The 17,254-nt window shown below is 59.9% G+C and overlaps 2 protein-coding genes across 2 annotated transcripts in view; one reads left to right on the plus strand and one right to left on the minus strand.

Moving 5' to 3' along the window:
* MEX3A (mex-3 RNA binding family member A) overlaps positions 1-9,396 on the plus strand; it is a 15,786-nt gene extending 6,390 nt beyond the window's left edge. The window contains exons 2-3 of the mRNA XM_049635083.1: positions 6-134; positions 3,727-9,396. Of these exons, the coding sequence (XP_049491040.1) occupies positions 6-134; positions 3,727-4,835 (1,238 nt within the window). The 3' untranslated portion in view covers positions 4,836-9,396. The remainder of the gene's footprint in view (positions 1-5; positions 135-3,726) is intronic.
* Positions 9,397-10,116: 720 nt separating this feature from the next.
* On the minus strand, positions 10,117-16,377 carry RAB25 (RAB25, member RAS oncogene family). The gene is made up of 5 exons (XM_049634817.1): positions 16,074-16,377; positions 13,220-13,415; positions 11,822-12,015; positions 10,906-10,986; positions 10,117-10,474 (listed from the first exon to the last, which is right to left on the minus strand). Exons 1-5 carry the CDS (start codon positions 16,114-16,116, stop codon positions 10,347-10,349), a joined length of 642 nt encoding a protein of 213 aa, XP_049490774.1. The 5' UTR covers positions 16,117-16,377; the 3' UTR covers positions 10,117-10,346.
* Between the last annotated feature and the right edge of the window lie 877 nt (positions 16,378-17,254).

A 17,254-nucleotide genomic window follows, 5' to 3' on the forward strand; every position in this document is an offset into this window, starting at 1 on the left:
CAAAGGGGCCAGCGACGCCAAGCTCTGCGCTCTCTACAAAGAGGCCGAGCTGCGCCTGAAGGGCAGCAGCAACACCACCGAGTGTGTCCCCGTGCCCACCTCCGAGCACGTGGCCGAGATCGTGGGCAGGCAAGGTAAGCGGGCGCCGGGACCGCGGAGACGGACTGGAGTGGGGGGCACCCCATCCCGGCACGGAAAGTTCATTTCCTCTCTCCTTGCCCGCCTCTGGCTCTGTCCCTTCCCCACAAAGGGGGACCCGCCCCCTACCCCGATTTCCAAGTGCCACAAAGTTCCCTGCCACCCCCAGTCGGGACTGTTCTTCGGATCCTTCCTTCCCCAGGGCTCTGCCTTTAGACAAAGAAATAGCCTCTCACAGAGAGAGGGAAAAGGGAGGGGGATCGGTCTCCCAATCCTGGGAGGCTGTCCGGAGGGGATGTCCACTCCTAGCCAGAAAAACTGGAGGAATGCGCAAAGAGTTGCTCAGAAGCCCCTGCTCCGGGATCTGCTCGTGGGCTGGGGAGGGGGCACCCCTGGGACCCCCTACAGCTGGAGTTACAGACTTTGGGGGAGACCTGGCCCGGGAAGCCAGACTGAGTATCTGTCTCTTTGTTGGGCTGAGTGCAGGAATGGAAGGGGGTGTGGCTCATGGGAGGGTCCCAGCCCAGGGGAGAAGTGGGGAGGGGGGCTGCTGGGAGGAGGGAGTCCTGTGGTCACCCACACACCAGAGTTGAAGGATCTGTGGGGTTTTGGAAGGGGCGCCTCCGACGAAGTGCCACGTCCTGGCGTGGACCTGTCCTCATCCCTCTCAGGCTTTTGTTCTGGGCTGGCCACGGCCAGGGGCCAGAGGCCTGGAGAGGGGTCTCTGGTAGTGTGAGTAGGACAGGGCAGGAGGGGGCCTGCAGGGGGGGTGGTGAGAAACCTTCGGGCGGAGGTTCGGCTGGAGGGCGTGCGCCTGGGGGTGTGTTGGGGTGGGGGGTGTAGAATTAATCCAGTGTGGTGTGTCTGATACCACACCCTCCTCAGCTCCAGCATCCCTGGGCGGGTGGGGGTGGGAGTGTTGGTGAGGGTCCAGACTGAGCAGACGGGATCTTGGGGACCCTTCCCTCTCCCGGTTTCCCAAAGGGGAGTGGGGGGGGGCGGGATTTGGAAATTGCAAGGGGGCTGGGCTGGGAGGTAGGGGTGGGGGAGGAGCAGGGGAGGAGCTGTCCCACAGTGGGGAACAATAGAGGAGCTGCTTTCCGGCTGGGAGTGAGGGAGGAGGCCGGCTGCGGGCAGGGGAGGAGGGGAGACCAGCCTGGGGGGGGGGGTGCCTACCGTACACCCCACCTCATCCACCCGAACTGCTTGGGGGTTGGGGGCATTTTGCAGGGCGATCCAGAATGGAGGAGGGAAGATGCCACTCCCCTGCACAGCCCTCACCCCCCCTGGGGCGCTCCATCTCGAGATTCCTGGTTCAAAAAGTTGGATTTCCTCTTGTTGCCAGAAACTAGGGACCCCGAGCCCTGGAATTGGGTGGGGACACGGATAGCTCTCCCTGGATGCGGGGGTGGTCTTGGGAGGGCCCGGGATTTCATGGAGTCATCTGCCTCTGCAGCAGACGGATGGATCTGTCTCTCAGAAAAGTAGGGGGATCTCTCCTATTCGGGGAGGAGAAGCCCCCCTCACCCCTGAAGCACGTGGAAGTCCTCGCTCTTGTCTAGCCCCCCTCCCTGGGCCGCAGCGCCAGGACTCCTCTTTTTGACCTCTAGAAAGGTGAAGCCCCGTGGTCTTCCCTTCCAGAGATGGCTTCTTCGGTGTTCCAAAACCCGGGATCCCGTCCACCAGCTCCGCACCTCCGGGCCCCCAGCTTTTCTTCTTACTCTCCTGCCCTGGCCTGTCTGCCCCCCCCCCCCCCCCCCCCCCCAAAGATACCCCGCTCTTGCTTCAGCTAATGGACCTAGAACTTAGAGCCCCCGGGTGCCCAGCAGACGCCATGTGAGCGGAAGTTGTAGGAGAGGGAGTCACACTGCTCCTCGCACCTCCAGGCCTCACAGAAAGGAGGACCAGCATTTACTGATATTAGAGCAGCAAGGATGTGGGCTTGACAACAGGTAGGACTTCTCAACTGCCAAGAGGCCTGAAGACCAGAAGGGAGGAGCCAGTTCTCCTTCCTGAGGTCTCTTGAAGGTGAGGAGCACTGCCCTCAACGCACCCCATCCTCCCCCCTGCCCAATCTGGTGGGGCTGGAGGAGAAGCCACCTGGAGAGAAGGAAGGAGAGAAGCCCCCCCGCCCCCACCCCAGCTGCCCTCAGGCCCGTGGCTGGAGGGCTGGGGCCCAATGGGAGAGCTAGGACCGCTGGCATGGGTTTTGGGGGGAATAGGTCACGCGGTGGGGGCTAGAAGAAAGAGCACAGCGTGTACCTGCAGAGCGGTGGGAACGTGTCTCCACGTGCGCGGGGGGCAAAAGTTGTGGGCGTGCAGAGAAATGTGCTGTTTGAGGGCTGCAGGTGATGGAGATGGGAGAGCAGGGTGTGCGAGAGGTTCAGACACAAGCAGTCCGTGTGTGAGTGTGAGTGTGCACTGCGTTTGCACCACGAGTCGTGTTTAGATAAAGGCACACGGTGCATCACGGCTCTTAGGTCCATGCGTGTGCACACTCACACGCGTGTGGCATGTGTGCTTCGAGAAAGCACGTGAGCCCGGCTGCGTGTGAAGCCAGGGGGCAGAGAGACAGAACTTGGGAAAGAGGAGACAGGCTTGGCCTGTCAGCCATCAGGGGGCTGCGGCCTTCAGAGAGGCTGTGTCCACGCCAGCCTCCTGGACCCTTCTCTTCCCCTTCGCTGTCTTTGTCTCTCTTTGTCTCGGCTCTCCTCTTTCTCTTCCTGCCTCTCCCCCCAATCTCCCAGCTTTAACCCCCTCTACTTCAGAGCGTCAGTGTGGGTGCAGAATACCTTGTCTGTCACCTCCTCAGCGCCCAGCCCATCTCAGCGCTCCTGCCCCCAGGGGACAGTGTGGCTGGAGTGTCCACGGGCTCGGGTGCTGTCCCTCACACGTCATTATTTTTATCTTCATACTTCTTTCCCTCTTGAAACTGATTCTCAGACCCTTCCCAGTCTCCCACACTCCACTGGTTGCTGCAGACGTGCTATGAATTTGGGACCCTGTGAGACGCACTAATGGGTGGAAGGCAAGGTCGGGGGTGGGGGGGGTGGTGATCATAGATCACAGAGCAAATGGGTGTCAGTGGTCCCTGAGTAGACTGGAGGACACGTTTAATGAATGGAGGTCAAGTCAGGAGATTGTGGGGTTACTGAGCACTTCGGGGCCCTACAAGGTCAGTGTCAGCCTTGGGGGGGGGGGGGCGGCGGTGTGATTAAGTGCCCTGGAAGTTTGTGAGCAGTCAGGAATCAGTGGAGACGTGGAGGGAACAGTACGTGGTTGGGCGGAGTTAGCAGATTTGAGGTTAGCAGCTTGTCCCGGAGGGTCCGTGATTATCTCCCGGTTTCAAGAAGTGATTGAATTTGGAGGGTCCTGGCTGGAATCCGAGCGGAAGTTGGTACATTTTGAAATCTGTGGTTGATAGAGGCGTTGGGGAGACCCGAGACAGGGGACGGTGGAAGGCAGGGGGCATTCGCACCTGGGGGCCTGGGTCTGAGTAAAGATCAGGAGCCGACTGGCCCCAGCGCAGACCTTCTTGCCCTGTGAGTTTCCTTCTCTCTCCCCTCCCCCCCCCACCCCCCATCCCAGGCTGCAAGATTAAGGCTCTGAGGGCCAAGACCAACACGTACATCAAGACCCCGGTGCGCGGCGAAGAGCCCGTGTTCATGGTGACCGGGCGGCGGGAGGACGTGGCCACAGCCCGACGGGAAATCATCTCGGCGGCCGAGCACTTCTCCATGATCCGCGCCTCCCGCAACAAGTCGGGCGCCGCCTTCGGCGTGGCGCCGGCCCTGCCGGGCCAGGTGACCATTCGCGTGCGGGTGCCCTACCGCGTGGTGGGGCTGGTGGTGGGCCCCAAGGGGGCAACCATCAAGCGCATCCAGCAGCAGACCAACACGTACATCATCACGCCGAGCCGCGACCGCGACCCGGTGTTCGAGATCACGGGCGCCCCGGGGAACGTGGAGCGCGCGCGCGAGGAGATCGAGACGCACATCGCGGTGCGCACGGGCAAGATCCTCGAGTACAACAACGAGAACGACTTCCTGGCGGGGAGCCCCGACGCCGGCCTGGACAGCCGCTACTCCGAGGCCTGGCGGGTGCACCCACCCGGCTGCAAGCCGCTCTCCACCTTCCGCCAGAACAGCCTGGGCTGCATCGGCGAGTGCGCGGTGGACTCCGGCTTCGAGGCCCCGCGCCTGGGCGAGCAGGGCGGGGACTTCGGCTACGGCGGCTACCTGTTCCCGGGCTACGGCGTGGGCAAGCAGGACGTGTACTACGGCGTGGCCGAGACCAGCCCCCCGCTCTGGGCGGGCCAGGAGAACGCCACGCCCACCTCGGTGCTCTTCTCCTCCGCCTCCTCGTCGTCGTCGTCGTCCGCCAAGGCCCGCGCCGCGCCGCCTGGGGCGCACCGCTCGCCCGCCGCCTCCTCCGCGGGGCCCGAGCTGGCCGGACTGCCCAGACGCCCGCCGGGAGAGCCGCTGCAGGGCTTCTCCAAACTGGGGGGCGGCCTGCGGAGCCCCGGCGGCGGGCGGGACTGCATGGTGTGCTTCGAGAGCGAGGTGACTGCCGCCCTCGTGCCCTGCGGACACAACCTGTTCTGCATGGAGTGTGCAGTACGCATCTGCGAGAGGACGGACCCGGAGTGTCCCGTCTGCCACATCACGGCCACGCAAGCCATCCGAATATTCTCCTAAGCCCCCTGCCCCAGGCCTCCTGCGTCCCTCCCCAGAGGCCCGCCCTGGATCTGTTTTCCACCGGGGCCTTTTGGAAATCAGTGGTCTGAGGGGCAAGGTGCTTAGAGATACTCGCTCCGTGGGGAGGGGGAGGGGAGGCGATGGTGGCTGAGGAGGGGTAGGCCACTTTCAGAGCCTCTGGTCACCCCAGTCCTGGAATGGTGGGGAGGGGGCCAGGCAGGAGATTTTACTAGAGTTACAACTCTGATACCTCAACACACCCTTCAATCTGGAAGCAGCTAAGAGAAACTTTTGTTTTGCCAGAGGTGACCGTTAAGGCACCCTGACCCCCTCTGTCCACCTCCCCATCTGCATCACACTGCCCCTCCCTCTGCGGAGGGGATGGGGAAAGGGAGGGGGACAGGTTCCATCTGTATCTAGAGGTGCTCTTTCCAATCCTCAAGCCCTCTCTGGCCCTGACCTTTGACCTCCCAACATGACCCTCTAGACCCTCCACTGCCATATCCTGTTTGGGAATCTGTTCCTGGGTTTCCGATGGTACAAGGGGGTTGGGGCCCTTTCAGAAGTCTGCACAGATATTCCGGGCGGGGGGTGGGGGGAAGCATGTCAATCTAGAAAGGGCTCAGAGCTCATCTCCCCGACAGAGCTGGGTGCAGGGGTCTGGAGAGAGAGCTCCTCTCTGCCCCTCCGGCTCCCCGCCCCCATCTTCCCTCCATTGGGCTCTCCCTTCCCTTTACTGTTTCCACCGGCTCTCCTCTTTGCTTCCCCTTGATGGCTGCCCTTCCCAGCCCTGTCCTCCTCCCCTCTCTTCCCTTCTCCCCCTCCCTCCTGCCCCTTCTAGTCCAGCTTTGGGTTCACCATCTCCCCTGGGGAGAAATAGGGGAGAAGAGCATTTGGATGGACCCCCCCCCCCCATTTAATTCCTCTTCTGGCATTCGGAGGCCCTCCCCACTCCAAAGAAACACCTCTAATTCTTGATGGAATGTATCCCCATTCTCAGTGACAATTTGAGGAGGGAACGAATACTGGGGTACATCAAGGGTCGAACCTCCGCCTCTACCGTCTTTGGGCATTGCATTTGGGGAGCAGTTCTCGGGCTGGATTTTCTAGCAGCCGGCAGTCGTGGAGAGCCAGGGTCGTGTGTGTGTCTGCTGTTCAAGGGGACAGGAAGGAGCCTGAGGCTGGTGGATGGAAGGGCCCCCCCTCCCCCTGCAGCTCTCACCCCTGTGCCCCTCTCTGGGCCTTACCCGAACCCCTATCAGCGGGCAAATCATGAAGTCTCTGTCCCACCCATTGTGGCTGAGGAGAGAGGCTGGGTCTTCAGAGAGAGCTCAGTCCCAGGCCGGTCGGGATTGTGGTGCCGCAGGGCCCCATATTGCTAACAGGCCTTGCATCCCCCCTCCACTGCTTCCCTGAGGCTCACTTGGGGCTGCCACCAGCCTGCCACCCTCCTGGTTCCGCTGGCCGGGCCAGGAGAGGGTGGGGGATGGGAGTCCCAGGAGATTCTTGTATATAGTGGGGTGGGACTCTTCCAAATGATCTCTGAGCACTTAGCTCGGAACCCCGTTCTATCTGATGGAGAGGGAGTGCAGGGATGGAGGTACAGGGGGGATTTCCTCCTCTCCTTCCTCCTGTTGTGAATTAACTCACCTCTCCTCGGCCTACCCCTCCAGACCACCAGCCAGGGAGGGGAGAGGAAGGAGGTCACAGTCAGGAAAACTGGCCGCTGACAACTTCCCTCCTTCCCGCCAACGTGAGCCATCCTGAGATGTCTGTACAATAGAAACCAAACCAAATGGGCACCCCCGGTCGCCGAGGGGGGGTGGGGAGGGGGGTGGAAAGAAGGGATGTCTGTCTGTCGATCCTCCTCCCCCTCTCCACCTCTTACCCACAAAGGCAGAAGACTGTTACTCTAGGGGGCTCGGAAAATTCAATCCCACCCTTACTAATTGAGCCAAACCTAGAAACCAACGCAAAAACACATAGTGAGAGACAAAACAGAGGAGAGAAAGCGTGAGAGGGAGCGAGATAGGCGACCAACGCAAAGGAGAGAAAACAAAAATAGCAAAAAAAAAAAAAAAAAAAAGCAGTTCTTTATAATTTAATATTCTATTTTAATAAAGGCGTTTATTACCGTATAAATGTAGCAAAGAACCTGGGCTAATATGAAAAAAAAAAGACTTTTTATTAGGTAATTTATTATATGAAAAGGATATTTTATTTTATGATAAAGTGATCCTTAAAAAAAATAAAAAAACTTTAGAAGGTTTAGAATATATGTAGGGAGAGAAGAAGAAAAAAAATACATTTGTATTCAGAGTTAAATCTTAAAAAAAAAAAGTGTTTTTAATATATGTTCGGGTTTACGTTCCTTTTTTCCCCCACTTTTTTTTGGGGAGGAATGTCATTTGCTTTTCGTGGGGAGCATCCTGGGATGTGTGGCGGAGACAGGGGCTGGGGGAACCTGGTCCTTCTGGGGCCCCACAAGTAGATTGGATTTCACTCCATGGGCCCCCTCCCCGCTCCCCTCCCCCTCGGGGGAGCCGGCAGAGCCAAACAAAGAAAGGGATTAACAAGAAAGGAGGCGCACTGGGACTGAGGATCCTGGGCTGCCCCCCCCCCCTCCCCTGCCCTGTCCCAGGGGCGAGTGAGGAGGGGGAAGTCCAGAGCTGAGGCCTTGCAGGCCTGCGGGAACCCTCAGAGAGGTACAAGATTTAAGAGAAATAGTTTTGTTTTGTTTTGTTTAACCAAAAATGAGAGAGAGAGAGAGAGAGAAGAAAAAGAAAGAAACCGAGGGGTTTAAAAGAAAAGAATACTACAAAATAATAATTATTAATAATAATAATTCAAATTTATTTCATATAATCCTAGAGAAAAAGAAAGAATTACTAGTTACTTAGTAGACAATATTCAGATAGCTTAAAGTTTAGTAGCATTGAGGGCCCCTGGGTCCAGTAGAATGTATAAAAGTTGTAACGAAAAAGGAAAGTAGGTGAGGGAAGCGGTCAATTCCACCCTGCATGTGAGAACTCGCCCATGTCCAGGTATCCGGGTGCGAGCAGGTTGCTAGTTCAGGTGGGGAGCTTCCAGTCTGCTGGGGTTGATTCTGAGAATCCTTGGATTTTTAAATTGTAGGACAAATAGATGAGGGGCTCGGTCCCCAGGGTCTTTGAAAGATGGCATTGATCATTTCAACCGCGTGGGAGCTGGGCGGGGCGGCAGAGAAGGTGAGCACATTTCTCCTGCTCTGTGCCCTTGCACCTGGGGGCCCGCCATCAGGCGCATCCCTGGTCTCTGCAGAGCAGTCCTTACTCCAAAGTGGGGTGTCCTCTCGGGGTCTCAGGGAGGGTGGAGCCTGCTTCTCCCAGGCCCAAGGAAGTCCTTCTTGAAGAGTAGCCTCCATCCACCCCTCTACGGATTGATTCAAGAGCCTGGTAGGTCATTCTAGAAACAGATTCGCACACGCTTCCCACGGTCGTAGAGCTCCGAGAGGACTGAGGGGGTCGGCACCCCCGTCCTCGTTCCTATCCAATATTCCACGTAGCTTTTGGCCTCCGAGGCGGTGGTGGAGGTCACAATCTCGGTAATGGTTCTTTACAGCTGCACTGTGCCCCTTTTCTCCACAGGTTTGCTGTATTGTCTCAAAGAAGTTAGGCTCCAAGAAGGACTTCCCACCCCTGGGGTACAGGGGAGATGCTGTCCTTGAAGGCCTGGGAGAACAGGGCTCCCAGGGGTATGAAGGCAGGGGGAGGGCAGCAGGGACTTCGGGGGACCCTGCCCCTACCCCTGTGTTTCAGCCTACCCCCAGCTGTGAGCGGTCAGGTAGAGGCCACCCGCCGAGCCCTGGCCTGGGGGACAGCACCCTCCCCACAGAAGACTGGGGAGCTTGGCTTTTGCATGTAAGAAATCCGCGAATCTTTCTTAGCACTTGCCTTCTAGCGGCCCCAGCTCAGGGTGGGCCCTCCTGTCCGAGGGGGGGCGGGGGCCCCTCAGCTCTGCTTTGGGCACGTGGAGGCTGCTCCTTGACATCAGTGACTCCGTCATGCCCCTCCCTGGCCCTAGGCCCCCCCATCACATCTCCCTCTCCCCAATTTACTCTTCTCACCCCACCTAGGGAGATCCCCCCCCTGCTCTTTTTGTCCTAGAAACCCCGCTAGTTCGGGAAGGTAGTCTGGGGTGGGGAGGGCTTCCCCTTCCCACTGGAGGGTGCGGGTGGGGTAGGGTGGGGGGGGAGACGGCCCTGGGGCAGGGGGACGGTCTCTCCACTGTAGAAAGTAGCGTAGGATTGTGGTCAGACTTAATTTGAGGCATCTAGCGAAGACACATACAAACCCACCGAGGAAAAAGATTTCAAAAGCAAAATAAAGGCGGGAAATGAAACGGACCCATGAATAATCAAGTCAAAGTAATGTTGCACAAAATGCAGAGAAACCAAGAAGGGGGAGGGTTAATGTATTAAATGTGCTATTAAGAACTTAATTTTATTAAAAGTATTATTAATTAAGGCTCTGGCCTCTTTCTCTGCATCAGAGTCTGACCCACTGTGGGCTGGGTGAGAGGGTTTTCTCAGGGGTGACTGGGTGCCCTTCCCCCCCCCCCCCCCCGTGCAGTGCAGGGGAGGGACAGCTCCCACTGCTGTCCACAGCTCCCTGCTTGAGTCTCCAGGTGCTCAATCCCCTCCTGGGGGGGGTGGGGTAGGGGGGGTGCGTGCACCCTGTCCTGTAGAACGGGAAGGTGAGGCTGGGTGACAGAGACCCTGCTTGGACAGCTTGGACTCCCCCTCCCACCCTGCCAGGTTGGACACCCCCTTTCCTCTGCAGGTCTGGGGGGGCGGTCAGGCGGCAACCTGGATGTGAGCCTTGGACCTTCCACCTCCCAGGCTTCAATCTTGCCCAGCACACGCAGGCTGGCCCTGCCTCTCCCTTCCCTCCAACCCCTCCCCTGCCTCCTCCCCTCACCCCTGGCATTGGAGCGACCTCAGTTCTTGGCATCAGGGCCCTGGGCACCAGATGGTACCTGCCGGTGATTTCCTTTGTCTCTCCTTCCAGATACCCCATCTTGGCCCTGCTGTCCTCCCTCCCCCACCTGCCCTGGGGGTTGGCACAGGGAAGGCTGGGCACCTCCCGCCCCCTTGGCACTGTCCCCAGACCACAGGACTCTAGAGGCAGCTGGCCCCTGGGGGGAGGGGGGGGCAGTGGGTGTGGTGGGGAGGGGCAGGAGGGGGAGGGAAGCCCAGAGGGGACAGAGGTGAAGGGGAGGCAGGGATGGGAGCAGCAGGATGGCCAGACGTTGGTACAAAACACAGCTTTATTGGAAGACTGAGTGTGTGTGGCGGGGGAGCAGGCAATGGCAGGTGGGGGGACCGTGCTGACCTCAGGGCCCTGTGGTCTGTGGGGCTGGGAGCAGGGAAGCATCCGCTCTGACATCTGGAACCACCACGGGGCAGGGGCAGGTCCCGGAGCCGGGTGGCAGTGGGGTAAGCCTTGGGGGCAGGGTTGGTGTGAGCCCAGGTCAGAGGCTAATGCAGCAGGCCCTCTTCTCACCAGGGCCCGGCTCCTGCCCAGCCTGGGCACCGCCCAGGGTGATGGCGTTGGTCCGGGCGCTGTTCTGCCTCTGCTTGGACACTTTTGCGAAGATCTCTGAGGGGGCAGAGGGCAGTGATCGGGTCAGAAGACTGAGAACCCATGCTACACACACACACACACACACACACACACACACACACACGCACTCCGCACTGGCCTTACTGAGCACTGGGTGTGGCCACACAAGGAGGTTTTGCTGGAAGGAAATGGAGTTTGGGCAGCTGGGTCCCTTCTACTTACCTGGGTGAAGGGCTAATGCTTAGCTCCCTGTGAAGTGTAGCGTTCTGGTTCCTTCCCCAAGCCTCAGGCTTGGAGAGGAGAGGGCACTAGGGAGGCTCTGAGGAGGCTGGGGGGCCCCCAGAGGGGCTGAGGGGTCATCTGGGGTGGGCAAGGGCTGGGTGTCTGCATTCCCACTCGTGCCCACAGGAGCCTCAGGGACGGGATGGGGGGGGGGGGCGTTGCCAAATGCAGGCAGGGGCTCTAACCTTTGAGGACAGTCTCAAATGCCAGCTCAACATTGGTGGAGTCCAGGGCTGAGGTCTCCAGGAATAGCAGTCCATTGTTTTCTGGCAGGAAAAGAAACACAATAATAATAATATTTACTTAATGTTTACTATGTACATTCGCAATGTGCTAAACCCTTGGCATGTGTTGCTCATTTAACACTTAAAACAACCTGTGAGGTGGGTTTGAATATCATCCCTTTTTTACAGAAGAGGACGGAAGACCAGAAACACCGAGAGCGTCAACAAAGGACTTGCTCACTGTCCCCTATCTAGTGAGGCTGGGCCATGGGACGCCAGAGCCTGCACCCTTAACCGCTGCGTCCTGCTGCCTCTGACCCCATAAGACTCCTGGGGAGGGCGTGACTGGAGATGGCCATGGAGATCTCACCTGCCACACACTGTGGATCCCTGAGTGGCCTGGCCTTTAACACCAATGACAAAATTATTGCCCATAAAGACAATCTTGGGGGCGGGGGCGGGCTCATGGGGAGCTCAGTTGGTTAAGCATCCAACTCATGGTTCGTGAGTCCGAGCCCAGAGTCAGGCTCTGTGCTGACGGCTTGGAGCCTGGAGCCTGCTTCAGATTCTGTGTCTCCCTCGCTCTCTCTGCCCCTCCCCCACTTGTGTCCTGTCTGTCTGTCTCTCTCTCTCTCAAAAAATAAATAAATAAGTAAGTAAATAAAGACAACGTTGGGGCAAGCGGTGAAGCATAATGAGGGACGCAGGGTCCAGAGAAGGGGAGTGCTGAGAGACTGGGAGAGAGGTGATGCAGGTAGGGGAACCCACTGAGGAAGTCCAGGCTGGGGCCCTAGGGTGGGAGCAGGGGCCGGGAGGCAGGAGCTGGATGGCACGGGCCAGGCTGGGGGGGCCGGACTGGGTGGTGGAGGGCTCTCACCGGCGAACATTCGGGCCTCTTCAGTGGGCACCTCCCGGGCCTGGCTGAGGTCACTCTTGTTGCCCACGAGCATGACGACGATGGTGGCCTCGGCGTGGTCATAGAGCTCCTTCAGCCAGCGCTCCACCACGGCATAGGTCTGGTGCTTGGTCAGGTCAAACACCAGTAGGGCCCCCACCGCACCTCGATAGTACCTGCGTGGGGGGCGGCAGGAGCGACAGAGGCAAGGTCAGAGCACAGCCCTCAAGCCGAAAGGTCAGAGACGAGACCAGAGGTGGGGTCATATGAAAGCTGAGGTCCAGGGACCCAAACCTAGACAGGGCAACTCCAGGGTCCTGTGTCTGATGCCGAGAGCCCTCCGGGTCACCAGTATTGCAGCCTCCAGAGTCACCTTCCTTCCTTCCTCCCGCTCTTTCTAGCCCACTGTTTCCTTGGGTCCTCTGTTCTTTTTTAAAAGTTTATTTATCTATTTGGGGGGGGGGGGAGCAGGGAGAGAGAGAGAGACCGAGAATCCCAAGAAGGCTCGGCACGATCAGGACGGAGCCCCGCGTAAGCTCGAACTTACAAATTGGGAGATCATGACCTGAGCCACCCAGGCGCCCCTGGGGTCCTTCGTTCTGATGTTAGCCCTGGATGGCCACCAAAGAGCACCTGCGCCCCACTCGGCCTCCTGGATGCCCCTTTCGGTGGGCACGTTCCTCACATGGCTCCTGCACCCGCACCGTCCTCTTCTCGCTGGCGGCCACCTTTCTAGGACCGGCTACAAGCCCACCCCCTGCAGCAGTCCCTGAGGTGACCATCTGAGGCACCCCTGCAGGCAGCCAGCCTCACTCCTGGGGTGAGATGGGGCTTTTTCAGCCTGTGATACCTGATTCTTCCGTTTTACTCATGTGTCAACCGAGGCTCAGGAGAGGCCAGGGGACCAGCCCAGGAGTGGCGAGCGTGCGTGTGACCGAAGCCCTGGACTCCTGCTTCCTGCCTCTTGGCAGGTGCCGTCCTCTGTCACACCCACAGACCACCCCCCTCACGTCCAGCCGGACACTGGCAAATGTCCTGCAGGGGCGTCCGGAGGCGGAGGGTCCTCCGTATCCCGAATGTTTGTACAATGCAGCTGAAGGGTCCAGCCCTTCGGGTCTGTGATGAAACGGCAGCGGCTGCTGAGTGTGAAGCAGAAGGGAGTCAGGAAGAGCTCAGGGGCGGCTGCTTCCCCTGCCACTAGCAGCCGGGGTCACCGCGTCCTGCCCCCGGCTGCGTGGCTCACGGCATCCGCCCGTGTCTCGCCGGGGCCACGGCGTCCCGGGATCCCCCCCGGTGCGCACGGGGCCCGTGGCCTCTGCTCCACAGGCCCTCCCTGACTTCCCCAGCGCCCCCCCCCCCCGCCCCAGCCCCCAGGCTCACGCGGAGGTGATGGCCCGGTACCGCTCCAGGCCGGCCGTGTCCCAGATCTGAGCCTTAATGGCAGCGGTGCCCAGCATGACCGTGCGGGTGGAGAACTCAACCCCGATGGTGGTGCGGCTGTCGTGGCTGAACTCATTCCGTGTGAATCGGGACAGCAGATTGGTCTTCCCCACGCCTGACTCACCGATCAGCACCACTGAGGGGGCAGAGAGACAAGGGCTGAGCTCGGGGGTCTGTCCATCCGGAAAGGGGGCTGAGCTCGGGAAACTGAGGGGGACCCAGGCCTCCTGGCAGAGACCGGGGACTGCAACTCTGCAGTCCAAACTGAGGGGGACCCATCCTCCCCGGGTGAAGGGCCGAGAGTCTGAAATGGGCTGCGGGCCCGTAAGGCTTCTTGGCCTGGCCCGTGGAGACACGACCGCACGACCCGTTTCTATGATGGGGTGCCGTCTGTCTGTGGGGGTCAGTGTTCAGGGGCCGTGAGGCTGGCAGGGTGTGTGAATGCGGACAGAGACGTAGGCAGTCTGGGGAGCGTGACAGCGCCGTGCCTGTGTCTGCGTGTGAGCTGTGAGGACGAGGAGGAGGCTGGGCGTGCACGTGCGCACACGTGTGTGGGGAGCCGTCCTGTGAACGGAAATGTGGGGAGAAGAATGTTCGGCGGGTGAGCCTCACGGAGGGACACGGGTAAGGACATGGGGCTGGGTGTTGGACCGGCCCACCCTGACCTCTGTCGTATGACAACTGGGAATAGTGATACTATTTTACCGGTTGTTGCAAGACATAAGTGAGATATTGCCTAGGCTGGAGTGAGTGTGCAAAAACCCATCAGCATCGTGATCGTTGTCGGCAGGCCAGTGTTATCACCGTCAGGTTTCCAGGGCCCAGGATCCACCGGTGGGGCCACAAAGAGCCTCGGGGCCGGTGGACAGCATCCAGGGCCCAGGTTTACCCACCGCGGGTGAGCGAGGGGCTGGAGGAGGGCGAGGGGGCCGATGCAAGCATGACCCGCTAATTGCGCAACACTGAGCACGCATCCAGGGTGACAGGAGGCCCCCCAGGTTCTGGAAAAGCAGGCTGGCGCCTTGGGAGCCACACGCTCTGGGCGCTGCTCCCCACTCAGCCTCTCACTAGCTAGTGACCTCGAACAGGTGGCTCAGTTTTTCTGGCTTTCAGTTTCCTTGTTTATAAAATGGGTCAAAGCCCCTCAGACTTGGGCAGGGCAGGAAAGAGCTGGGAGCAGGGTGGGGGTGTGTCCCTGCCTCCTCCCCATCTCCCCCCTCCCAGTGGGAGGGGCTCAGTCCTGTCCTCAGGCCCAAAAGGTGCTCAGGGCAAGGGCTTTGGGGTCCGACAGACCCGGCTTCGAGTACGGGCTGGGAGACCATTTGTCTCGTCCTCGGCTGTGAAACGGAGACGCTGGCTGTTCACACCGACAGAGTGCCTACTACGTGCCGGACGCCATCCTAAAAGCTTTACACACGTTAACTCGTATAATTCTCGCGTTGGTGCCACGAGGCAAGCCCAGTATTATTATGACCCCATGTTTACAGACGAGGAAACGGAGGCACTTGGGCTTCGGTGGCTGGCACCAGATGCCACCGCTGGTGTGGCAAACGCAGAGGTGCACTGCGGGGGGCGCTGGTTGGCCTCGCTTGGGGCCCTGGCGGTCCTGGGCCGCCTGCACCCAGCGTCCGGGCAAGGCCGGGGGCACAGCGCTCCCCGCCCTTGGCCAAGGCTTTGTGACCCTGGGCCGCACAGAGCTTCTCCCCGCTGCTCGGTCTTGCTTCCTCTCCCTTCCTTGCACCGGTGTTGATCCACAATAGACGTCTTATACCCCAGACTTCTTAGAGTCAGCTTCCGGAGACCCCAACCCGCACTAACTAGTGACCGACAGAGCTGCCCTCTCACAGTCGATCTGGCCCCTGACCGCTTTCAGAAAGAGAGATGCATTTTGGGGTTGTTACGGTGGCCAACGAGCCAGAGCGGGCACACGCTGAGGGCTCAGTAAAGGGCAGTTTCTAGTAGCACCGTCTGTCCCAGCCTCCCCTTCCTGGGAGAGAGGCCGGGACAGCACGGGTCCCCCGGCCCCAGCAGCCCGAGTCCCAGCTTGAGCGAGGGTGGGGCTGAGGCCGGGAGAGGCGGCGGGGTGGGGTGGCTGGGCCGGGAACGACGGCTCTGCCAGTGAACCCCACCCTGGAGGAGGGGTGCGTGGGGGCTGGGGACACCAGAGGGTCCAACGTAGGGGCTGAGGTAAAGGAGCGGGAAAGGTCACGCTCCCAGGGCCAGCCAGGTTGAACCCAGGCGCCTGCTATTGGGCCCACGGGGGCTGCCGAGGGACGGCCGACGGGGCCCCAGCCCTCAGTCTTCCAGGTTCTATTAGACCCTGCTCTCAATTTATGAGATCTTCCCTGTTTTCACCCCAAAATGGACAAAGCTCTCCTTTTCTTTTCTTTCCTGCACATGCACCCAGAGACAGGACTTTCTTCCTCTGGAGGTTGTTTCCTCTTTCTCAGGAGGGAAGTCCTCCCTGAAATCTGACCTCCACCTCCTACGCTGTGGTGGCTGACGACTCTTAGGGATGTGGGCTTCCTCTACCAAAGGAGCAGAGGGGCCTAACTCGGCCCTATGCAGGCTTGCTCAACATCCTTATTTACAGCAGCAGAGCCTTCCCGCAGCCCCAGGACTTTTGCCCTAGTAATCGGACCCTCCCCAACTCCCTGCAGCTTTCTTTCTAATCCAAAACGAATGAGGAGCCCTCAGGGGTCCAGGTGAGAGATTAAAAACAAAAACAAAAACAACAGAACGGGCGGGCGCTTTCAGGCTCTGCTGGTCTCTTTTTTTATAGACCCCAACTCACCCTTGAAGACAAAGTTATAATCTTCCTCGGTTCTGTTCCCCATCTTGGCTCCACATGGAGGGTACGAGTGTCTTCAGGGACAGAGGTGACGGGACTATGCGTTGGCGCAGTGCCCTCAACCCTCAGCTCTCCAGAGACCTGGGTCCGCGCCTCCTCTCATTGGGGGTGAAGAAACTTCTGCAGGCAGAGGGACTGAGGGCGACTTCAGGCTGGGCAGGGCCCTGGAGGCTCAGCGCTGGCAGGTGGGGTGCTGCGAGGAAGCCAAGGGGACGGAAGCTGAGAACAGGAAGAGCAGGCGGCAGGAGACCTGGGGCCCAGGTGGGTGGAGAGACGATGACGTCAGACAGGTTAGGCAGGTTGGGTGTCTGCTCCCAGCCTGGGCTCCCGCAGTGGGGCGGGCCGGCAGGGGGTGTCGGGGGGGGGGGGCGGGGGTTGGGGGAGGGGAAGCTGGGGCCCGCACGGCACCTGCAGAGAGCCATGCTGCTAGGCTCCTGGGACCGGGGACCCACTTGGGTGGCCACCAATGAGTGAGAAATAGCCTCTCAGGGAACGGAAACCTATTGGCCTCCTGCATTTCCTTCGGACCTTCCGGGAGGGGTAACTGGGGGCACGAGGGGAAGGGCTGTTGGGGCGAGGGGCTGGGGCTGACGGGTGCCCATCGCTCCCAGAGTTCCGGCAGCTGCTCCTCCCGAAGGCCCAGGGCCTGGGATGGGCGGTGTTCCCCACCCTGGGTGGAGCTGAAACTCACCACCTACCTCTCCCCTGGGATGGGTCCCTTCCTAAGGCCCTGGGCTAGGGGCTGGTGGTTCCCTGTCCATGCCTGCTCTGGAGACCCAGGGTAGGGGGGAGACCCGGAGAAGTACATGGAGCGAGGAGTTTGAGTGCCAGGCAGGATCTGGAGATGAAGGGCTTTGAGAGCTTCTGGATTGCTTATACTCCCGCCCCGGGATCTCAGGCCTCACAAGGAAGCCATGCCGTCTGCAAAGGGCCCTGATGTCTGGAGGGTCTGTGCGAGCCCTTGCAGGTGGCTAGCAAGCACTCTTCCAACTCCAAGAGCAGAAAAGGCATTCCACCCCCCACCCCCCACCGCCAAGGTGGGACTGGAGGACACTGGATTCGCAGAGCCCCATAATCTTACAGACAAGACCCCCACCGGCGCCCCGCTCCTCCAAGATCACTTG

This window comes from Panthera uncia, chromosome F1 (assembly GCF_023721935.1).
Source record: "Panthera uncia isolate 11264 chromosome F1, Puncia_PCG_1.0, whole genome shotgun sequence".
Taxonomy (NCBI): Eukaryota; Metazoa; Chordata; class Mammalia; order Carnivora; family Felidae; genus Panthera; species Panthera uncia.